This window comes from Suncus etruscus, chromosome 10 (assembly GCF_024139225.1).
Source record: "Suncus etruscus isolate mSunEtr1 chromosome 10, mSunEtr1.pri.cur, whole genome shotgun sequence".
Lineage (NCBI taxonomy): Eukaryota > Metazoa > Chordata > Mammalia > Eulipotyphla > Soricidae > Suncus > Suncus etruscus.
In genome coordinates, this window is record NC_064857.1 from 89,392,331 (window position 1) to 89,414,338 (window position 22,008).

At 38.1% G+C, this 22,008-nt stretch overlaps 1 protein-coding gene across 1 annotated transcript in view; it reads left to right on the plus strand.

Moving 5' to 3' along the window:
• SLC28A2 (solute carrier family 28 member 2) overlaps window positions 1-21,263 on the plus strand; it is a 30,641-nt gene extending 9,378 nt beyond the window's left edge. Inside the window, exons 3-17 of the mRNA XM_049781705.1 lie at window positions 1,876-1,964; window positions 3,192-3,375; window positions 5,611-5,752; window positions 7,006-7,119; window positions 7,465-7,542; window positions 7,897-7,977; window positions 8,370-8,450; window positions 12,054-12,179; window positions 12,248-12,378; window positions 12,778-12,946; window positions 13,170-13,367; window positions 14,362-14,443; window positions 15,845-15,943; window positions 16,133-16,244; window positions 21,146-21,263. Coding sequence (XP_049637662.1) covers window positions 1,876-1,964; window positions 3,192-3,375; window positions 5,611-5,752; window positions 7,006-7,119; window positions 7,465-7,542; window positions 7,897-7,977; window positions 8,370-8,450; window positions 12,054-12,179; window positions 12,248-12,378; window positions 12,778-12,946; window positions 13,170-13,367; window positions 14,362-14,443; window positions 15,845-15,943; window positions 16,133-16,244; window positions 21,146-21,263 — 1,804 coding nt within the window. The remainder of the gene's footprint in view (window positions 1-1,875; window positions 1,965-3,191; window positions 3,376-5,610; window positions 5,753-7,005; window positions 7,120-7,464; window positions 7,543-7,896; window positions 7,978-8,369; window positions 8,451-12,053; window positions 12,180-12,247; window positions 12,379-12,777; window positions 12,947-13,169; window positions 13,368-14,361; window positions 14,444-15,844; window positions 15,944-16,132; window positions 16,245-21,145) is intronic.
• The last annotated feature ends 745 nt before the right edge of the window (window positions 21,264-22,008 follow it).

The following is a 22,008-nucleotide window of genomic DNA, read 5'->3' on the forward strand; positions in this document are numbered from 1 at the left end:
TAGGACTTTTGCCTTGTATGTAGTCAAAGGACAATAGTTTTACTTGCTGGCCATCAGCTCTCAGGCCCTACCTATCCTGTAGCTCAAGCATTTTCTCAGTGACCCTATTTAGTGTGTGTGTGTGTGTGTGTTTGTAGTTATAAAATAGTTTTATTTAAGGAAATTTTCTCAGAGAAACGTGAGAGAACATGTTGAGAAAGAACATGGGTTTTCTTTAGAGGCCAAATGGCTGAGAGTACACATCTCAGATTGAGATATGAGCCAGTTTCCAGGGTGAGTGAACCTTTAAAAACCTTTTGAAAGTTGATTTTATATTACAGCTTTTTTTCAGATGAACTTGGTCTTCAGTTCTCTGCATACAGCAAAATTAATTTGAGCATTAAAACAGAAAAAATACTTGGACACTTTATTTTTTTTTTCACACCGGTGGTTCTCAGGTGTTACTCCTGGCTCTGTGCTCATTTTTGGCAGGCTTAAGAGATGATATGGGATGTTGGGAATTGAACTCTGTTGGGTCTGTTGTGTGCTAGACAAACCCCTACCAACTATTCTATCAGTTCGATCCCCAAACCTTGGACTCTTATGGTTCTTTCATATTCTTACTAAGACCTTTAGATTCTTTGAAAGCTTCTCCTTTTCAAGGGGTCCATTTTTCTTTGGGTGGTGTCTCAGTTTCTGCTTCTATATCTCAGATCTATATCTGACTCATTTTCTACTTCTCCAAAAATCATATCTCAAGGGGATGGGATTGTCATGCCTTTGGAAGAATTGAGCACTAGGCAATTTCTTCTTGTTTTATTTTTTCAAGTAACTCATTACCAGTCTCTCCCAACTCCTCGTATAGCTGTCTACAACACTCCCCTCCTCAGTGAATTAACGCTTACATCTTTAAGGGGTGCATCAGAGAAGGTCTATCATCTATAATTACTTCCTGCTGTCAAAAGGCTTACTTACTGGGGGTAGAGAATGGGAGGGAACTTGGGGACATTGGAGGCTGGAAATGAACACTAGTGAAGGGATGGGTGCTAGAATATTCTATGAAATTCAACCATTGACAACTTTTTAACTCTATCTCATGGTCATTCAATAATAATTGAAAACAGGAGCCAGAGTGATAGCATAGTGGTAGGGTGTTTGCCTTGCACGTGACTGCCCAGGACAGACCTGGATTAGATCCCCAGCATCCCAAATGGTTCTTAGAGCCTGCCAGGAGCGATTTCTGAGCACATAGCCAGGAGTAACCCCTGAGTATCACTGGGTGTGGCCCAAAAACCAAAAACCAAACAAACAAAACAAACTTAATTATCTGCTATTGGCCAGAAGCTTAATCAAAAGCAGAAAAAAATGGCTTACCCTCTTATTTTAAGGAACATCCTAGCTGTTGGGAGTTGCCATGCCTGCACCCTTTTGAACTTAATGTTCTTTCCCCATTCTCTAGAGCAGAGGGATTCTTGAGGGCCATGGTATTATCCTGGCCATTTGTCTTCAACTAATGACTATTTAGGTTTAGAGGTTAGTGAGGATTTTGGGAGAAAGGTGAAAGCTCTATCCTAGAAGAATTGGATTTTTCTTTATGTGGACATGTAGACTTCTCCAGAACAAAGGAGTAGATCCCCAGAGTTTCCCAAATGTGTACCCTTGACACTTCTATTGTAAAAGATTACTGGGTTCAAGCTGGGGGAGGGTTAATCTAGGAAAGGTTTAATCAGGATTTTTTGTCATTGCTTACACAGTAACATCTTTGTGAAAAAATAATTTACTTTATTAATCAAGAGTCTTCCCCAACCAAGTAATATATGCCATAGAAATTGATACAAAAGGCTTGAGTTTTTTTTTTATTTTTTATATTTTTAACTTTGGGGTTTTCATCAGTAGGAAGCAACAGCCTTTCACCAGGGCAAGATGTTTCTACAAAAAACATGCCGGCTTGTTCAAGAAGATTCTGAAGGTCCTGTTGTGCTTAGGTGAGATGATGAAAATTTATGGATGGGCAAGACACAATTATTTTGGGAAAAAGAGCTTGTATTTCAAGATGATTACTAGATGAAAAAAAAAGCTTTATTCCAATTTTACTGAATAATGGGCTATTTGATGTTCAGATCATATTATAGTAATAAGAACCATAACTTACTGAGTTGCATTTCCAGGAATAAGTAAGATTTGAGAATAAGCTACTATTTAAATATACTAAAGTTGGGGATATAGCACAACGATAGAGTGCATATTTCATATATGGGAGACTCTGGATTTAATACCTGGAACCCAAACATACATAATTATAATCATTCATGAAACATATATGTGAAATATATGTTACTTAATAGACAAATATTTCAAAGAATATGGGTTTCTCTATTTTTTAGTCTAGATATGTAGGACATGGTTGTAGACTTTATAAGAGAAATATAATCTTTCTTATTTTCTGGTTTATTACTAATATCACCAATATAAATATTTTTAAAGCACAGATAACTTCCATTACAAATATAATATCAACAATCAATAAATTTCTTATATCCTTGTTTGAGAAAGCTGGATGGTGAGAATAAAAGTTCTACTTAGTGAGTTAGGCAGCCCCGGGGCTAGGACCATACAGCTCTGCTTCCTATTTTTAGGCCCACTTACATAGTTTTGTTTAATAAAAAAGTTTAAAATAACTGAGGTTTGAGGCAGGGGCGGTGATGCAGCGATAGGGCATTTGCCTTGCACGTGGCTGATTTAGGACAGACCATGGTTTGATCTCCCAGCATCACATATGGTCCCCCAAGCCAGGAGTGATTTCTGAACCATAGCCAGGAGTAACCCCTTATCATCACTGGGTGTGGCCCCCCCAAATAAAATAACTGAGGTTAAGTGATTTTTAAAGAATGTGTGGTAGATGCTTATCCATTCCATCCAAGGGATGGACAGAAAGAAGATATCAGATAAAATTGAAGGAGTTAGGTATTCTGGGAGACAGGTGGAATATACAGTGCTAAAACCACTTTGAATCTTTAAGGGTATCTTTGAGAAGAGTTCAGCAAGCCATCCATATCCTGGCATGCGAACCTTTGCTCAGTGTGACCAGTAGGGTTGGTGGTAAGGTTGCTGGGAAGGTTTGCTGCTTTAAAAGGGAAAGGTGTTCTTGATGAAAACATGTACCCATGGAAGCAGTACTTCGCTGATCCTTCTTCTGTATCTTCTCTTTTTAGCTTATGCTGCTTACTTCCTAGCAGCCTGCATATTAAATTTCCAAAGGGCACTGGCCTTGTTCATTCTTACTTGTTTGGTGCTTTTGGTCTTGATTCACCGCTATCTGAAAAGGTTCTTTGGTAAAAACTTAACAAATTGTCTGAAGCCCTTTAAAAACTCCCGCCTGAAGCTTTGGATGAAATGGTGAGTAAGATAACTTTGGTTGAAATGTACATAAGATGAGCATTTTAATTTTTCTGTCTCCACAGATGTCCAAACCTCAATCCACCTTCCTTCACTTTTGTTCTCTTTACAATCCCAAAGTCTTTCATCTTCACCTATACTGTTCACAAACAGGACTCAGAGAACAAATAGTAACAGATCGGGCCCGGAGAGAGCACAGTGGCATTTGCCTTGCAAGCAGCTGATCCATGACCAAAGGTGGTTGGTTCGAATCCCGGTGTCCCATATGGTCCCTTGTGCCTGCCAGAAGCTATTTCTGAGCAGACAGCCAGGAGTAACCCCTGAGCACCACTGGGTGTGGCCCAAAAACAAACCAAAAAAAAAAAAATAGTAACAGATCTCTGTGCACTGGATTTTACGAATTTACTATTTATCTTTGGTTTTTGGGTCACATCCGGCGGCGCTCAGGGATTACTCCTGGCTCTGCACTCAGAAATTGCTCTTGGCAGGTGGTGGCAGGTGTGTGGGGGGGAGGGACACATATGTGTTCCTGGGATTTGAACTTAGGTTGGCCACATGCAAGGCAAATGCTCTACCTGATGTGCCATTGCTCTGGCCCCTTGTGCACTGGACTTTAGTTTTCTTTACCTTGTTCTCTAGATTGCAGAAGGGATTAAGTATCAGGCAGTTTCTGTTTGCTTATTGTCAGGGCTCATGTCAGAAATGAGAAAAACTATTCTCCTCTTCCTCAAAGTAATCAAACAAAGAGACTTATAGCTGTGGCCAACTGTCAGCCAAATTTCTTTCCCCTGGGTTTTTCTTGTGCTTTTTTATCTCTAATACCCAATCTCTCTATCCTCAATTGATATCTCATGTAATACCTTAGAGCCTAAGAACAATGATATTGAGTTCACGGAGACTCATTCAATAGCAGCCACAGTTTATCTAACTGTGGCATGCATGTGTCCTTTTTTTCAGAGGTCTGGAATGAGAGAATACATTTTATAGTCATACTTCTCTGCCTACACTTCTTGGGATGAACAGAAAATATATGTTAATGTTTGTGTCACCAGTAGTGTGGAGAGGCACTCAAATTTGGTATGGTCTTAACACTGAGGGATAGGGCTAACAGACCTTTTTAAGAAGGTGAATTCTATCCATACAGTTGGTTTATTTTAATTGAGATGAATTACAATGGGAAATCACCTGTAATGCCTTTTGTTGCACTTGATCTTTGCTAAAAGGCCAAGAAGTGATGTAATGCCTTTTGTTGTTCTTGAGTCATCTTCCCAGATAACAATATGTGCTCTTTGTTTTGTTTTCTTATGTGATTACCCTCTAATCCTTTTCCTTGGGCAAAAACAACTCTACACCAGTTTGTTTATTAATCAAATTTTCTGGCAGGCTCATGGGAATATAAGGGGTGCTGGGGATAGAACGTAGGTTGGCCATGTGTGAGGTGCACACTCTACTCATTGTGCTATTGCTTGACCCATTTTGCTCTTGTTTTTTAATATTTTAATTATTCATTGGGACAGTGTTCAACAATGAGACTTTATATCACATCCTTCTGTGTGGAACTTGAAGAGAGGAAGCCATCTAATTTAAGTCCTGAGATTGGTCTTTCCCATTTATTTCTATAAGAAAAAGAATTGTATAGTGGGTAAGGCACTTGCTTTTCATGTGGCTGACTGGGTTCAATCCCTGGCACCCCACATGATTCCCACCCTAGCCTTCTAGAAGTAAGCACTGAGCACCACTGGAAGTGGCCCAAACATATCCCCCCTCCCAATTGGGGTGAGTTGGTTGCTATGAATTCACCATGAATGATTCTCAAGATATGTTTCTTGGCCTCATCTACAATAAACAATTGAATTCCTTAATGTGTCCCTAGGGTGAATTCCTAAGTTAATTTTTTGATTGGTTGTATTTTTATTCTTAAAATTTTTTATTTATTTATTGATAGTTGAGTTTTAGACATACAATGCTCTAGACATACAGTGTTCTAGCACCAAGCCCACAACCAGAATCAACTTAACTCCATAAGTGTGTCCAGGTTCTTTTCCAACTACAGTTTTAAATTGATTATTATAGTTTATTATTATTATTATAGTTTGCATCCCATGTCGTCAATGTTGTTGACTCTGAATTGGACATATAGTTATGCCATTTCTCTGAACCACCTCCTACCTTTCTCCACTTACATTACTAACTTAATTGGTATTCATTCACATGGTTTTGATATTCCCTTCTCAGGGTGTTTGCAGGACTCGCCTTGATTGGCCTCATCCTGTGGTTGGCTCTAGATACAGCCCAAAGGCCAGAGCAGCTGATCTCCTTCGCAGGAATCTGCATGTTTGTTCTCATCCTGTTTGCCTGCTCCAAACACCACAGTGCAGTAAGTCTGGTTATGTGGGCTGGGCAGAGTATTCAGCCTAGGGCCATGTATTACTATAGCCCACATGTACAAGTTTTGGTTTAACAAGATTTAGAATTAAGTTCTTAACAATCTCTGGAACTTGCCTCCTTGTCAGGTTTGCTTCTAACATAAGTTTTAAAGTTCCCAGAGGCCCTACACTGTTAATTTTCAAACTATATATTATGAGCATTAAAATATTTTAATTAAAGCATTAATTATAATTTTGTGGCTCTGTGTCAGTGTAAAGGAGCAACAGAAAAAAGAAGGAAATACTATAGAATACAATAATTAACTTTCATTGCACATATTAAAATTTTGCTTTATGACACATGTTTATATGTGTGCCATCAAATTTGTAAATATAGTTGTAAAAAGTTTATGGATTAATGTGTTTCTTCACATATTTTTCCTGCTGACACTCCATCTTACCCAGATTTATTGTTAGCATCCCAGAAAGATTCCACACATACCCATGAATAATGTCTTTCCTTTTATTCTCCCATATTTTATAGAGGTATCATATTCAATATACTGTTCATTATACTTTTATACACACATATAATTCCAACAATACATCCATCATCAATGTCTCTCCACTAATGTCCCAAACACCTCTCCTATTCATCCTCCTTCACTCCAAGTAAGCTCAGTTCTATAGACCAGCTCTCCAATTCTGTTACCTTGAGCCATTTGTTACTCTTATTATATATCTTTATTTGATTTTTTCTAGGGGATCCTATTTTTAATGGTATATTTTATTTTATTTTAATGGTATATTTTAATTTCAAATATCTTACTTATTTTTTAATGTCCAATTGTTTGAGTTTTCCCCCAATTCTGTTTGTGATTAATTTCCATTTTCAAAACACTGTGGTGATAGTTTATAAAATTTCTATTTTCTTGGCTTTATGGTGGTACATATTGTGATCTAGCATGTGGTCTATCTTGAAAAATGTCCTATATGATGAGGAGAAGCATGTGTACTCTACCTTTGGGGGAATAAAGGATCCTATATGTATCTGTTAGAGCCATTTCTTTTTCATTCCATTTCTTCTTTAAGACTATTGTTTCTTCGTTGAGTTTTTGCCCAATTGATCTATGTAGAAGTGATAAAAAAGAAAGTTACATCTCCTATAAACACTACTATAGTGTTGCTATCAATAAGCTTTTTTTTACAGGTCTGCTAACAGTTGTTTTCAATATTTTGATTGTCCTATTCTTGCTGTTTCTAGGTATCCTGGAGGGCAGTGTTTTGGGGTCTGGGTCTTCAGTTTGTCTTTGGGATCTTGGTCATTAGAACTGATGCTGGATTTAGTGCATTCCAATGGCTGGGAGACCAGATTCAGGTATGAGAAGTTGAATATGAGAATTTTGTTCTTTTGGATCCCCAGAGGAAGGAGATTTGGGGGAAGAATGAAGAGATTGGGCTGTATTTTGTTAATTTCGATTGTAGTGGAAGACTTGGTGGGAAAGCACAAATTGTACTAGGTACAAGTAAGCATATGAAAGAGGACTAATTGCTGAATCCTCTGTCATTTAATGAACAACTCAGGGGGATAACTTACTCCCAATCTATCTTTGGAAAGCCAACCTAGTTGAAGCTGGAGATCCTAATTATTCATGTTGACTAGTCATATTTTTCTTTGTATCGTTTATGGCTTTCATTTTTTTCTTTTTATTTCTTTCTTCAGATTTTCCTGAACTATACTGTGGAGGGCTCCAGTTTTGTCTTTGGCGATGTGCTGGTCAAGGATGTCTTTGCATTTCAGGTCATATTTATTTTATGGGCAGAGTTGAAGTCAGTTTTAGGGGAGGTGTAAAAGAGAATGATTCCCCAGGTCCAATAAAAAATGAAGAATTGTCCTTTTCATTTTGATGTTGGAATGAAATAGGGGTCGGGGAAGAAGGCTCAGAAAATACCTTTTTGTGAATTAAAACTGACTTGCTACATATTTTAAATATACCTCTACACTCATTTGTACTTAAGTAGTCACTGTGTCTACATTATATTAGCTCCTGTAGGGATGCTGAAGCTTTGTGTAGAGCCTGACATCCAATCTACGTGTCTGGGTATGTTAATGCATTCACCGTGACATCTCACTTGTGCATCACTCTCTTTACAGTCCTTACCAATCATCATTTTCTTTGGATGTGTGATGTCCATTCTCTACTACCTGGGCCTTGTACAGTGGGTCGTTCAAAAGGTGAGTTATTTTTCTACACCACTTAGATGGGCCTTCATTTCGTGACCTGTAAAGAGACAAAAATATCTGACTTCTTTTAAGGAAATACTCATATATAGCAATTAGAGCATTGAAACCAAAGCCAAGTCTTTTCAAACATATCAGATCATTAGGCTCAGGTCCTAGGCAGGCTGAGAAACAAAAGAGAAAATGGACCAGATTACCATTTTACCATGACCTTTGCAGTACTTGTTCTGGATACTAGCAGACCTGAGTTCTGATTCAGGGTCAGACTCTGACTTGTCAGTGCTTTGGACCTGTTTTTGACCAGTAAAATGAAGAAGTTTTTTTTGTTTTACCAGATACTCTCTAATTTTTCTGTGACTTAATGGTTTTGACCTGTGTCTTTTTAGGTTGCCTGGTTTTTGCAAATCACTATGGGTACTACTGCCACAGAGACTTTGGCCGTGGCAGGAAACATCTTTGTGGGTATGGTAAGCACCCTGCTGCCTTCTGATCTTCTCCCTGGGGAGCAGTGCAAGTGACAGAAAAAATAAGTTTCTGCTACAAAGTCAGATAAATTAACACTGCAGGACAGATGATCAGTGATTAAAGAAAACTGAGAACAAAGAAAACTCGTATTTTTCTCTTCCTTCCTTCCTTCCTTCCTTCCTTCCTTCCTTCCTTCCTTCCTTCCTTCCTTCCTTCCTTCCTTCCTTCCTTCCTTCCTTCCTTCCTTCCTTCCTTCCTTCCTTCCTTTCTTTCTCTCTTCTCTCTTTCTCTCTCTTTCTCTTTCTTTCTTTCTCTTTCTTTTTTTTTCTTTCTTCTTTCTTTCTTTCTTCTTTCTTTCTTTCTTTCTTTCTTTCTTTCTTTCTTTCTTTCTTTCTTTCTTTCTTTCTTTCTTTCTTTCTTTCTTCTTTCTTTCTTTCTTTTTCTTTCTTTCTTTCTTTCTTTCTTTCTTTCTTTCTTTCTTCTTTCTTTCTTTCTCTCTTTCTCTCTTTCTCTCTTCTCTCTCTCTCTTTCTTTCTCTCTTTCTTTCTCTCTTTCTTCTCTCTTTTCTTTCTTTCTTTTTCTTTCTTTCTTTCTTTCTTTCTTTCTTTCTTTCTTTCTTTCTTTCTTTTTCTTTCTTTCTTTCTTTCTTTCTTTCTTTCTTTCTTTCTTTCTTTCTTTCTTTCTTTCTTTCTTTCTTTCTTTCTTCTTTCTTTCTTTTCTTTTTTCTTTCTTTCTTTCTTTCTTTCTTTCTTTCTTTCTTTCTTCTTTCTTTCTTTCTTTTCTTTCTTTCTTTCTTCTTTCTTTCTTTCTTTCTTTCTTTCTTTCTTTCTTTCTTTCTTTCTTTCTTTTTCTTTCTTTCTTGTCTTGTCTTATCTCCAGGGATCAAAACTCAGTATCTCACCCAAGCAAATGAAGTACAACTACTCTATTGCTGAACTATGCATCCAGCTTATAACTTGGCTCATTCCTTTTACTATTCATATATAATAATACAAATATTATTTGGGGAACTTAAGTACAAATAAAACTTAATGCAGAAGAATTTTTGGGAAATCTTACCCTCTTTCAGGAGTTATGAATACTTTTTGCTTTATATTTTGACTTCTCCATGACCCTTGTTTTCAAGATGCAAAGCTTAGGGATAATACCAATTTTGCTCCCACAAAAATTACTTGATGCATTTTTATGGGTAGTAAGCATCTACAAAGTAAGTGCTCAATATGTGCTATGAAGGATCAACTCAAAGTTAAAGACCATGACCTGTCATTTTGCCAAGGAATCTTTCCCTTCAGAGGCCTTATGTAATTAATTACTTGTGAAATGTTCTCAGAATACTTCTGCATATTGTTACTCTAGCACTCTACATGCTATTATAATTACACATAAGTAGCTTAGTTTCCTCTGCTAAACTATAATATCATAAGGATAGAAATTTTGAATTATTCTTTTTTTTAAACTTTATGTATTGATTGATTCATTAATTGATTGATTAGTTTCTGGGTCACACCCAGTGGAGCTCAGGGTCCTCCTGCCTCTGCACTCAGAAATCACCCCTGGCAGGCTGGGGGATCATGTGGGATGCTGGAAATCGAACCGGGTCCCTCCTGGGTTGACTGCATGCAAGGTAAACACCCTATCATTGTGCTATTTCTCCAGCCCCAATAGCTGTGGGTTTTTGTTGTTGTTGTTTTATTTTGTTTTTGGGCTATATCTGGTGATGTTCAGGGGTTACTCCTGAATATTCTCTCCAAAATTGCTCCTGGCTTGGGGACCATATGCGATACGGGAGATTGAACTAAGGTCCATCCTTGGTTAGCTGTGTGCAAGGCAAACGCCCTACCATTGTGCTATCACTCTGGTTATTCTTATTAATATACTTAACTTTTAGTATGGCACTAGGTGCAGAGGGAGTCCTTTATTAAGTGGTCAGCAGCATTATCTTCAATTGATACTGATATAATTTACATAATTTTGTTTTTATAACTTCATAACTTTTTTTTTTTACTTCATAACATTTTCACATATATTCTCTCTCTATGGACTTTATGGGTCACGTTCTTCTGTGCTCAGGGACTACTTCCAGCTCAGTATTCAAGCACTTCTAATAGAGCTAAAGGAAATCAAACTTAGGCTGCCCCGGGCCCGGAGAGATATCACAGCGGCATTTGCCTTGCAAGCAGCCGATCCAGGACCAAAGGTGGTTGGTTCGAATCCCAGTGTCCCATATGGTCCCCTGTGCCTGCCAGGAGCTATTTCTGAGCAGATAGCCAGGAGTAACCCCTGAGCACTGCCGGGTGTGACCCAAAAACCAAAAAAAAAAAACAAAACCAAAAAACCAAAACTTAGGCTGCCCCATGCAAAGCCTGTGCTCAAGCCCTTTGAGCCATCTCCCCAGTCCCACAAATATTATTTTTTATAATTCTTTTTTGTTTGTTTTTGTTTTAGTTTTTGGGTCTTTCTTTTAGCACTCAGGGGTGCTACACTCAGAAATCACTCCTGGCAGGCACAGGGGACCATATGGGATGCCGGGATTTGAACCACTGTCCTTCTGCATGCAAGGCAAACATCCTACCTCCATGCTATTTCTCCAGCCCTTATAATTCTTTTTGTTAACCTTGTGTGAGTCACCTATCTGCAACTTATTTAATGAGTGCCTTTAAAACAGCTACTATGGAGCCAGAGCGATAGCACAAATGGTAAGGTGTTTGCCTTGCATGAAGCCAACACAGGATGGACCTGGCTTGATTCCCAGCATCTCATATGGTTCCCTAAGCCTGCCAGAAGCAATTTCTGAGCACAGAGCCAGGAATAACCCCTGAGCGTCGACAGGTGTGACCCCTCCAAGTCTCTCCCCCCCAAATTCCATCTACTATGCACTTAGTGCATTGTTTTCTATAAGGTCATTTATTAGATATAAAGTTTTAAACATTGAGAACATGGAGAAGAAATACACCAATACTCCAATAGCTTCAAGAGTCTGGGAGATAGTTTGAAGAAATGGAGTTCATGCTTTGCCTGTTTGAGACCAAGATCCAATACCTGGCATTTGTCCCCCAGGTACTGCCAGGAGCAACTCCTCAGAAATGAGCTGAGTATCACCTGAGCACCTTTGGATGTGGCTTTAAAACAAAAATAATTAAAAGGTCAGAAAGTAGCACAAAGATGTGGAACCCATATTTGTGTAAACAAGACCTCCAGTTTGAAGCCCAGCACTGCATGACCTTCTCCCACCTCAGTGCTTCTGAGTGTGGTCCCTGTGGCCTTCAACACCCCAGGGTGAAGACCTCCCTTGTCGAGTAGTGAGAATACTAAACCATCAGACATGAAGAATAGCTTGGAGTGGCCCCTCACTTCTGAACACTAGTATTGAAGCTCCCCCTGAATAAATATAATAAAAGTAAAAATTTAAGTAGATGAAAGAAACGTGAATGAGCACAGATGCAAACAGTACAAGGCAGGATATGATTAGGTTCTAGATAGTGTATGCTAGTCTGACCAGAGAGAAGGGTTTGGCCTGGAGAACTGTATGCTGAGGTGCACAGGGAACATGTTGGGGCGGGGAATCAACACTCCCTTGAATCAGACTCACTTTTCTATTATTACAGACAGAGGCTCCTCTGCTCATCCGGCCATATCTGGCAGACATGACCCTCTCTGAAATCCATGCAGTGATGACGGGAGGTTTTGCCACCATTTCTGGCACTGTGTTAGGAGCCTTCATATCCTTTGGGGTAAGAATAACTCCAGAGGAAGGGGAATCTGGGTCCTGCTGATACTGATCCCAAGTCTGACTCTACAGGTTGATGCATCATCCTTGATTTCTGCCTCGGTGATGGCTGCCCCTTCTGCTCTTGCTTTATCCAAGCTGGTATATCCAGAAGTAGAGGAGTCCAAATTCAAAAACAAGGAGGGCGTAAAACTACCTCGTGGGTGAGTCCAATGAGCCAGAGAATCTGGGAGATGGAGAAGTCAGAGTAAAAATGTGGCAAAAAATAAGATCTTAGAGAAAGAATATATGATTCCATATCCTCTTTTGCTTCTTTAATCATGTTTAATCATGTTGATTTGTTTCTTTCACTGAATCCACTCATCTGCCATAATCTCTGCATGTCAGTATACTGCTCTTAATGTCAGTGTTATTTAATAGTAATTTGGACACAATTTTGGTCTCACTTCTATCCACGACCACTAAGTAGCCCCACTTTTCTCTCAAGCTAAACTTGTATTTTCTTGAATTCCTACATCACAACGAAAATAGAATTTCTTTCCTTGGAAAAACTGAGACCTCCTAAAGATGCCATATTTTCCCTCTATGTCCAATACCCGCAGCAAGGAGAAGAATGTCCTGGAAGCTGCCAGCAATGGAGCCTCAGATGCTATAGGCCTTGCTGCTAATGTAGCAGCCAATCTGATTGCCTTTTTGGCTGTGTTGGCCTTTATCAATGCTGCCCTCTCCTGGCTAGGAGAATTGGTAGACATTCAGGGACTTACTTTCCAGGTAAAGAGGATTTACTTTTTATTGGGCTGATTAATACTTTCATTGGGCTGATCAATATTTTTACTAGGTGCGGTTAAGTAAGTAGTCCTTAAATTTTATATATCCTTCGGACCCACATGGGTAGGAAGAGATGAGAGGAGGGGCAGAGACAGAATGTAGAGAAGCTCATGGCCTAGGTAATTTTGTTCTTCCTTATCAGGGGATATGTCTTTCTTTTATTCAGGTCATCTGCTCCTACATATTAAGGCCCATGGCTTTCATGATGGGTGTAGAGTGGGCAGACTGTCCAATGGTGGCTGAGATGGTGGGAATTAAGTTCTTCACCAATGAATTTGTAGCTTATCAGCAACTATCTCAATACAAGAAAAATCGTCTATCTGGAATGGCAGAGTGGATCGATGGTCAGAAACAGTGGATTTCTGTAAGTAACTATCCAGAAAAACATAGTCTCTGTATAGACAGAAAGTGTTACACAAATATTTAATACCCACAGGTCCCTTATTAATGACCTGGTCCTAATTAAAAGCAAGCCTAACAGTGTGCTTAGCTCAGAGCCAGCTTCCCTGAGGTCTGTGTGTGCTGTCCAAAATCCCCAACCCCTAGACACTTTTCTTTTGACACATCAACCAATTTCTCTCAATACTTTCTGGATCTTTATAATTGGGGTGATCCAGGGAGGGTAGTTATAATTTTTAGTTTTTTTTTTTTTCACTTTTTGGGCTACATCTGGTGATGCTCAGGGGTTATGCATAGCTTTGTGCTCAATAATCACTCCTGGAAGGATTGGGGGACAATATGAAATACCTATTTGTGATATTGATATGGGATGCTGGGGATTGAACCCATAAAAACAATGTTTTGACCACTGTACTATCTCTCTGGCCCCCAGGAAAGGTACTTCTTGTGGTGGTCTAAGAACTGTTCTTCAGTACAGGGGTAAGGCATTTATTTGCCTTGTGTGTGGCTGAATCCAATTCACTCCTGGTACCAGCAGGAATTACCCATGCATACTACCTATATGATGAACTCAAAATGCAACATTTGTAAATAAAAATAAATTCACCTTCTTCATGTATTAACTTCATCCTACTAAAACTGATCACCTTTATGCCTTCCCTCAGTTTCTCTCTAGCTCAATGCTTTCTTTCTCTCCACCTTAATGCTTTCTCTCTACCTCAGTGCTTTCTCTCCACTCTCATATATCTTTTAGTCTCTTCATAATCAGGTCTTCTTATTCCCAAGCTTCAACAAGAGGAGAGTATTAAACAAAGAGGCCCTTAGTGAGTCCACATACTTAGAGAGTGCTGCTTTTCTGAGAATAGTGTAGACAAGAATTGGGGTGATAACTGTAGACTTCTCTTAATTTAGAACTTCACACACAAATTCATTTACTTATTTATTTTTGTTTCCTCTAGGTGAGAGCTGAAATCATCACAACGTTTTCACTCTGTGGGTTTGCCAATCTTAGCTCCATAGGAATCACTCTTGGGGGCTTGAGTGAGTTCATTTCTCCACTTCCCTAATATTCAGGCTCCAACTTCTGAAGTTGGGTTTTCCTGAGCACATTTTTCAGTAGAGAAGTTGATGTTCAGGTGGCAGCTGATGTGTCGACAGCCATACTATTTGGCCATGTGTAGAGTCCAGGATAGTGTACATTTTCAACTTCAGTGAACTCTTTCCCCTTTATTAGAGATTCAAAAGATAAAAACCTTACTCTTATTTTTCCTATGAGCAAAAAGATAAAATAATGATATGGTCTTTATTTGCCAATGAATGGGGCAATACTACACATATAAGTAAAGATTCTTTACTCAGTAGTGGGAGTAATGCTTGAAATTAAGCTCCATACTGCTTCTAGATTCTTCAGTAGATGTAGGAGTTGCACAGGAATCAGAAGACAAATAAAAGCAGCAGATGTATAAATCAGGCATGCTTAGTAAGAGAAAGTGTTGGATGAAAAGCTATATGTCACCAAGAGTAGGAGAATGAGATTTGAAATACACAAAGCTACATTTAGACTGCTGGAGATATTACTGAATGTAAATGCTGGGTGGAGGAATATGATGCTGGGAATGCTGGGAAGAAGAAATATGGGAGGAAAGTGGAATTAATCTTGAGACTGGGGTAGGGAGGCCTGCTAGTAGATTCTAATAATTTGTAAGAATCAAGTTTAAAAAGATGTATAAGAAGAAATAAAGTGTAGGTTCTGGAGAGATAGTACAGTGGGTGGGAGTTTACTTTGCTACTGATCTAGATTTGATCCTTAGCACTCCATATTGTACCCTGGGCCTTTTCAGGAGTGATCCCTGAGTTTTGAGCAAGAGCACTACTGGGTGTGGGCCAAAACCAAAACCAACCAAACAAAAAAATCAGTGTCTCCATGATTTGGTACTTACATGCTAGGAAAGAATCACTAAATTATTGGCAGCTGATTGAACTATGTAAATGTGAATCAATTATAGTTTATCAGTCTTGACTGTGGTGTCTAAGGTTATTGCCTGACTATATTCTGATAATGAGAGTATTCCGTAATAAGGGCTCAGGCATTGTGTTGCTAAGGTCTTAGATGGATATTGCCCAATAATATGTAATTGTCTATGTTTTAATAGTGAAGATCCTATCTGGTGAACTCTCAGGTATTATACCTGTCTAGAGTAACTCAGAGCTTTGCTTGACTGATACACCTGGGACAATATTCACAGCACCACTGAAGTTAGGATCAGATGTAATCCATGCCCTGAGGAATGTGATCTTTCAGTGATACGCCTGATACCACAAACCAGCCTCTGGGAAATGGGGAACAGGGTACAGAGGTGCAAATCACTTGAGAGTTGTACCTCTGCATTCTTCCAAATGGGACACATTTGATTGTAAGCAGTTTGGTTTTGTTGTCTGCAGCCTCCATGGTGCCCCATCGGAAGAGTGACTTGTCCAAAGTTGTAATCAGTGCCCTCCTCACAGGGGCTTGTGTGTCCCTTATCAGCGCCTGTGTCGCAGGTAGGTTCTCAGATGGTCTCCTAAAAGTGACTTATCTAGCTCCTGACAAAGTTCAACTCAGAATATTAACACGTGTTTTACAGATGCACAGAAAAGGCTCCTGTCTGGCCTCTTGATTGCACCCAGAGAATTAAGAGCCATAAGGACCATGTATATCTTCCCCTGAGTATTTCTGTGTCCTTTATTCAGGAATTCTCTATGTCCCCAGAGGAGCTGAAACTGACTGTGTTTCCTTCCTAAACACAACTTTCTCCAATACAACCTATGAGACCTATGTATGCTGCCAAGAGCTCTTTCAGAGGTGAGTGTCCACAAGGATCCCTGATCTATCTGATGCACTCAGGAATCTTTTGGAGTAGGGAGAAATGAAATCTTGAGGGCAGTAACCAGGAAGCTGAGGGTAAGAGAAGTGAAATAAATATAAAGTTTGAATCTAATTTATTTTTTATTATTGCATTAGCTCTAATAGATACAAGTGGCAGAATAAGCCTGTGTTGGTAGAATACTAATAAATAAGTGGAGGGGCATGGGAAAAAGGAAGAAAATTTATTATTTTATTTACATTTATAAATATGTATAAAATATTTATATTTATTATATCTTATAATTTATAATTTTTTGTGATTAGAATTGAGATAAATTGTAGGTAACCATGTACGGTCACTAGTTTTCAAAAAGGGAACCAAGAATATACAATAGGGGAAAAGGTGTTCTCCTCAATAAATAGTTCTGGGAATACTGAATTGTGTACAAATATAGCTGGACTATGACATAATATACAAAAGTCAACTCACATGGATAAAATACTGAATATAAGACTTGAAAGCTTAAAAAACTCCTAGAACAAAACAAAAGGGATAAGCTCCTTACATGGATCTGGATAATAATTTTTCATATTGACACCCAAAATAAAAATTAAAAAGTGGGACTTTTTTTTTTTTTTTGGTTTTTGGGCCACACCCGTCGGTGCTCAGGGGTTACTCCTGGCTGTCTGCTCAGAAATAGCTCCTGGCAGGCACGAGGGACCATATGGGACACCGGGATTTGAACCAACCACCTTTGGTCCTGGATCGGCTGCTTGCAAGGCAAACACCACTGTGCTATCTCTCTGGGCCCCCCAAAAGTAGAACTTTTTATTGTTGTTGTTGTTGTTTTTTTTTCCATTTTGGGCATACCCAAAATTATACTCAGGGTTACTCAGGAATTATTCTTTGCAATGCTCTGGGGACTGACCATATGGAATGTCAGGGATGTGAATTGGGTCAACACATAGAAGGCAGGCATCCTACCTGCTGTGTTATCTCTCCAGCTCACAAATGGGACTTTATAAACAGAAAAGATTCTGCACAGTGGAGGAAGCCATCAATAAAATGAAGTCAGCTCACACAATTGGAGATATCTAAGAAAGAGTTAGTATACAAAACATGTGAGAAACATACATAATTCAACAGTAAAACTAAATAAAACAAAAACCACCTATTAATTAAATTAAAATTTCACAGAGGAATCAAGTAGACATTTTTGCTAAAGTATTTAAATGATCAACAGGTAAATGAAAAGGTGCTCGACATTCCTGATACACTAGGAAATGCAAAGAAAACCCATAAGGAGAAGTCACCTTCCACTCATTAGAATAGTTGTCATCGGAAAAACAGGAGATACAAAGAGCAGTCAGGATGTAGAGGTAAGGGAGTCCTGCACACTGAAGACATTTCAAATACAACTACCTTATAAACCATTACCCATGTCTACTTATATTACCCAAGGAAACAAAATTATTCTCTATTCCCTCATGCTGATTGTAGCATGAGTCATAGTAGCCAAGGGATGGGAAAGCTTTTATATCTACTGACAGATAAACACAAAAAGACTGTGTAGCATTATGTACATTGAATATTACTGATTCATCCTTACAAGATAGAGAAATTCTAGCATTTGCAATAATATAGATAGACCTGGAAGATATTATACTAAGTGAAATAAACCAAAGACAAATACTACATGATATCACGTACAAGGCAAATCAAAAAAGGAAATAAAATTCATTGAGTAAAGAGTAGATTGGGAGGTTGCTTGCTGGTAGGGGTTGGGGACATAGGGAAAGGCAGGTATAAAGATAAAGATTTTAAAATATAAGATGAATAAGACTTGGGGGTTAATCAAATATGATGACTATTGTCATCATATTGGAATTTTCTAAGGGAGCAAAATTTGTTTTCTCACCCCCAAAAGTACATGTGTAAGGCTAGAGAGATAGTACAGTGGATAGGTCTCTTGCCTTGTATGCAGCTGACCCGGATTTGATACCCAGCACCCCATATGGTCCCCTGAACTCTGCCAGGAGTGACCCTTGAGTTTAGAGCTAGGAGGAAGTTCTGAGTGCCACTGAGTGTGGCCCACTAAAAAAGGTATATTTACAAGGTGATGGGTGTGTTTATTTTTGTAATATTTTTATAGTGTGCAATATATACATGTAAACATTTAAAATATTGCAAATTCTAAATATATTATGAAGCAATAGTTAAAAAATTATAGATAAGAATTACCCAGATCTGACAAATACAGGCACCCAGATCCAAGAGGCTTGATGGGTCTCAGTGAAAATAGATTCATAGAAAAACACCAAGGCACATTGTATTCAGAATATCCTGATAAGACTATTAAAGGCAGCAAGATCAAAGAAGGATCCTGGAAGGGTAGTGCACTGGGTAGGAAGTTTTCTTTGCTTGGCTAACCCAGGTTTGAATCCTAGCACCATATAGTCCCAAATCTGCTAGGAGTGATTCCCTGAGCACAGAGCCAAGAATAAGCCTTTAGCAGTGCCAGGTGTGTCCCATAACTAGAAAAATTTACATACATAGAAAAGTCCCTAAGATTCATAGCAGCTTGGTCAAATGAGACTACAAATCAGATGAGAATTGAAGAATATAGTGCAAAAACCCAGTGAAATGAACATGCCACCCCACACTCTATCCAGTAGGTTATCATTCAGATCTGAAAGAATAACAGAGTTTCAGAGACAGGCAACAGTTTAGGGAAGTCTTAGCAGTGGAACCAGTTTTGCAAGAAGCATGAAAAGAGTTTCTTTAAAAGACAAGACACACTTCTCAACATTTGGCATTAAATATGGCATTTACTCATAGACTTATGGTTAGCCTCTACTGGATTAAGAAAGGTTTGTTTACTCCTAGCTTACTAAAGGATTTACACATTTCCAATAACAAATTAGCATTTTTATACTGAATTTTGTGTTGAAACAGGTGGGGTTTTTAACATTCAAAGAGATTTTAATTATAATATTTTATATAATAATGCAAATACTTAAGCATTGTATATAATATAGTATGCTATAACATAAAGATGTGTAAGTACTTGCATTAGTACGTAAAATATTGTAATTAAAATCTCTATGTAATCTCTATTGTAATTAAAATCTTTTCCTTAGAATAAAGCACACTTTACACTCTATAGGTTTATTCAGATTTTCCCTTAAAATTTCCTTAATTCTCCCTACACTTGTTAAAATTTACATTTGCAGGATTTATCTACTTTACATAAATTTACAAATTTATGTGATATAGAGTTAATCATAATATTAAAACATTATATACTGGTGAATAAAGAAAGATGTTGAAAATATTTTTTCAACATATCATCATTAATATTCTGACATTTCAAGAGTTTAGCTCTATTCATCTATATGTGTATAAGTGCCACCTCTTCCACAATAATATTTTTTTGTTTTGTGACAATAATTTTTTAAAAGATCTTTCTTACATGTGGTATAAAAATGAACATAGTAAGGTAACATCAACTAGCCAAAGTCATTAGAACTGGAGTTTTTTTTTCTTCTGTAGAACTGAGCTGACAGGATGGGGGTGTAGGGGTGAAGGGCCATTGGGACACTGATGGAGAAAAGTGGGCACTTTTTTGTCTTGTTTTGGGGCCACACTTGACAGTGCTTAGGGGTTACTCCTGGCTCTGTGCTCAGAAATCTCTCCTGGCAGGCTCAGGGGACCATATGGGATGCCAGGGATCAAACTCAGGTCAGCCACGTGCAAGGCCCTACCTGTTGTGCTATTGCTCTGAGCCCAGAAGTGGGCATTCATGATGGATGTGGTATTGGAATTATGTAAACATAAAATATAATTAAGAGTATTATAAATCCTGACACCTCAATAAAAGTGATAAAATACAAAACCAAAAATACTACAGGCCTCGTTAATCTGTTTCAGCTTTGCTCAAGTCTAGGTGTTTTTCTGAATTTGGGACTGGAGTAGAGGCGGAAGTATGATTTTGCAAAGATTTTGGCCATCAATCAACCAATCTATAGATCATCAGATAGATTAATTGTTTATTTTTTTCTTAAGTGCATATGCATGGTGGTGGGAATCAAACCTATCAAGCAAGGCCTATGCTCTACCCTGACTTCATTTCACTTTTTAGAAAAAATGCAATTACCAGTCACATTACAAGGCATAAGTTTTGCCCCAGTGGTGCTTGTTTATTTATATATATATTTATTTTATATATTAATTTTGTGGGGGGGGCACACCAGGTAATGCTCAGAGCCCACTTCTGGCTCTGTGCTTGGGGTTGTTCCAGAATACATGTGAAACTGAACTTCTGCATGAAAGGCATTAAGCCATTTCTGGGGCAAGTTATTTGCTTATTTATTTTATTTTGCATTGTCAGAAATTGAACCTAGGACCTTATATTCGAGGCATGAGCCACATCCTGGCTTGCCTCAATGATGTTTAGAAAGGAAATAGCAAAATAAAACTAGGAATTGCACTTGGACTAGGGTTAGAAATTGGACACATAGCAGACACATTGGATAGAGCAAAACTCTATATAGGCCAACACTTTTTACACCTGGATATGGGTACCTGTCCTGCATATTGGTACATGAATTACCAAAGCAGTACATCCATAGTTTTTAGCCTTTCTACATCTGTGGACTGTAACTGGTCTGTAGACTGTGATTAAAGAGTACTGGCATAAGGTTTCTTGTTAGTATTAAATAAGGCATGAATGAGAACAAATACTTAATGCTGTTCTATTTTTTGGTACTTTGATAATGGATTCATTTATTGGCTTTAGTTTTTGCTTGTTTTCCCCAGATACATGATACAATTTATGGATACTTGTTATATTATTTTAATCTGATATTCTATATATCTCTCTGGCTTTTCATTTCAGTACTTTTCTGAATGGCACCAACACTCCATCTTTTTCTGGTCCCTGGGAAGATAAAGAATTCAGTGCCAGGGCCTTTACTAACTGCTGTGAATTTTACAACAATACTCTCTGCTTTTGAAGTTGGTCTATTTCCATAGCAATCTTGATCTTGAGAACTTCGTTGACAAAGTTGTGTATGTACTCAGATGTCCTACTCCACTTAACTTATCTTTATCTTCAACAGTATTTGTAAAAAGTTCAGTTTGGTTTATTAAATATCAAAAATGAAAATTAAGTTTTGTCTTTCTATTTGTAAGTTAAATAGAAAAATCTCTTATGAATTTGAGCTTAGAGTTGAATTAATAAACATTTTCATAAGAAAAGCCTTTGTAAATTTGACTCCTAGTTGTCATCTTAAAATTTATGTGATGCGGGGCCGGGAAGGTGGCACTAGAGGTAAGGTGTCTGCCTTGCAAGCGCTACCGTAGGACGGACCACGGTCACGGTTCGATCCCCCGGCGTCCCATATGGTCCCCCCAAGCCAGGAGCGATTTCTGAGTGCTTAGCCAGGAGTAACCCCTGAGTGTTAAACAGGTGTGGCCCAAAAACCAAAAAAAAAAATTTATGTGATGCAATTTGTAATAAATTTGGTATGTAATATGTCCTGAAATGAAAAGCTATTTGCTAGAATTTTGTAAATAGTTGTATTTATGGTTCTAAGATTCATATAAAATGTATATGATGAATGATACATTTTTTCTGGTTGTTATAGATCTAAATCTACATACTCTTAATATCATTATACATCAAGCAAAAATATGTCATTTTTGCAGACCTATAAGGAAAATTAATTTCTTTAAGGCCCTTACCTTGTTTTAGTATTT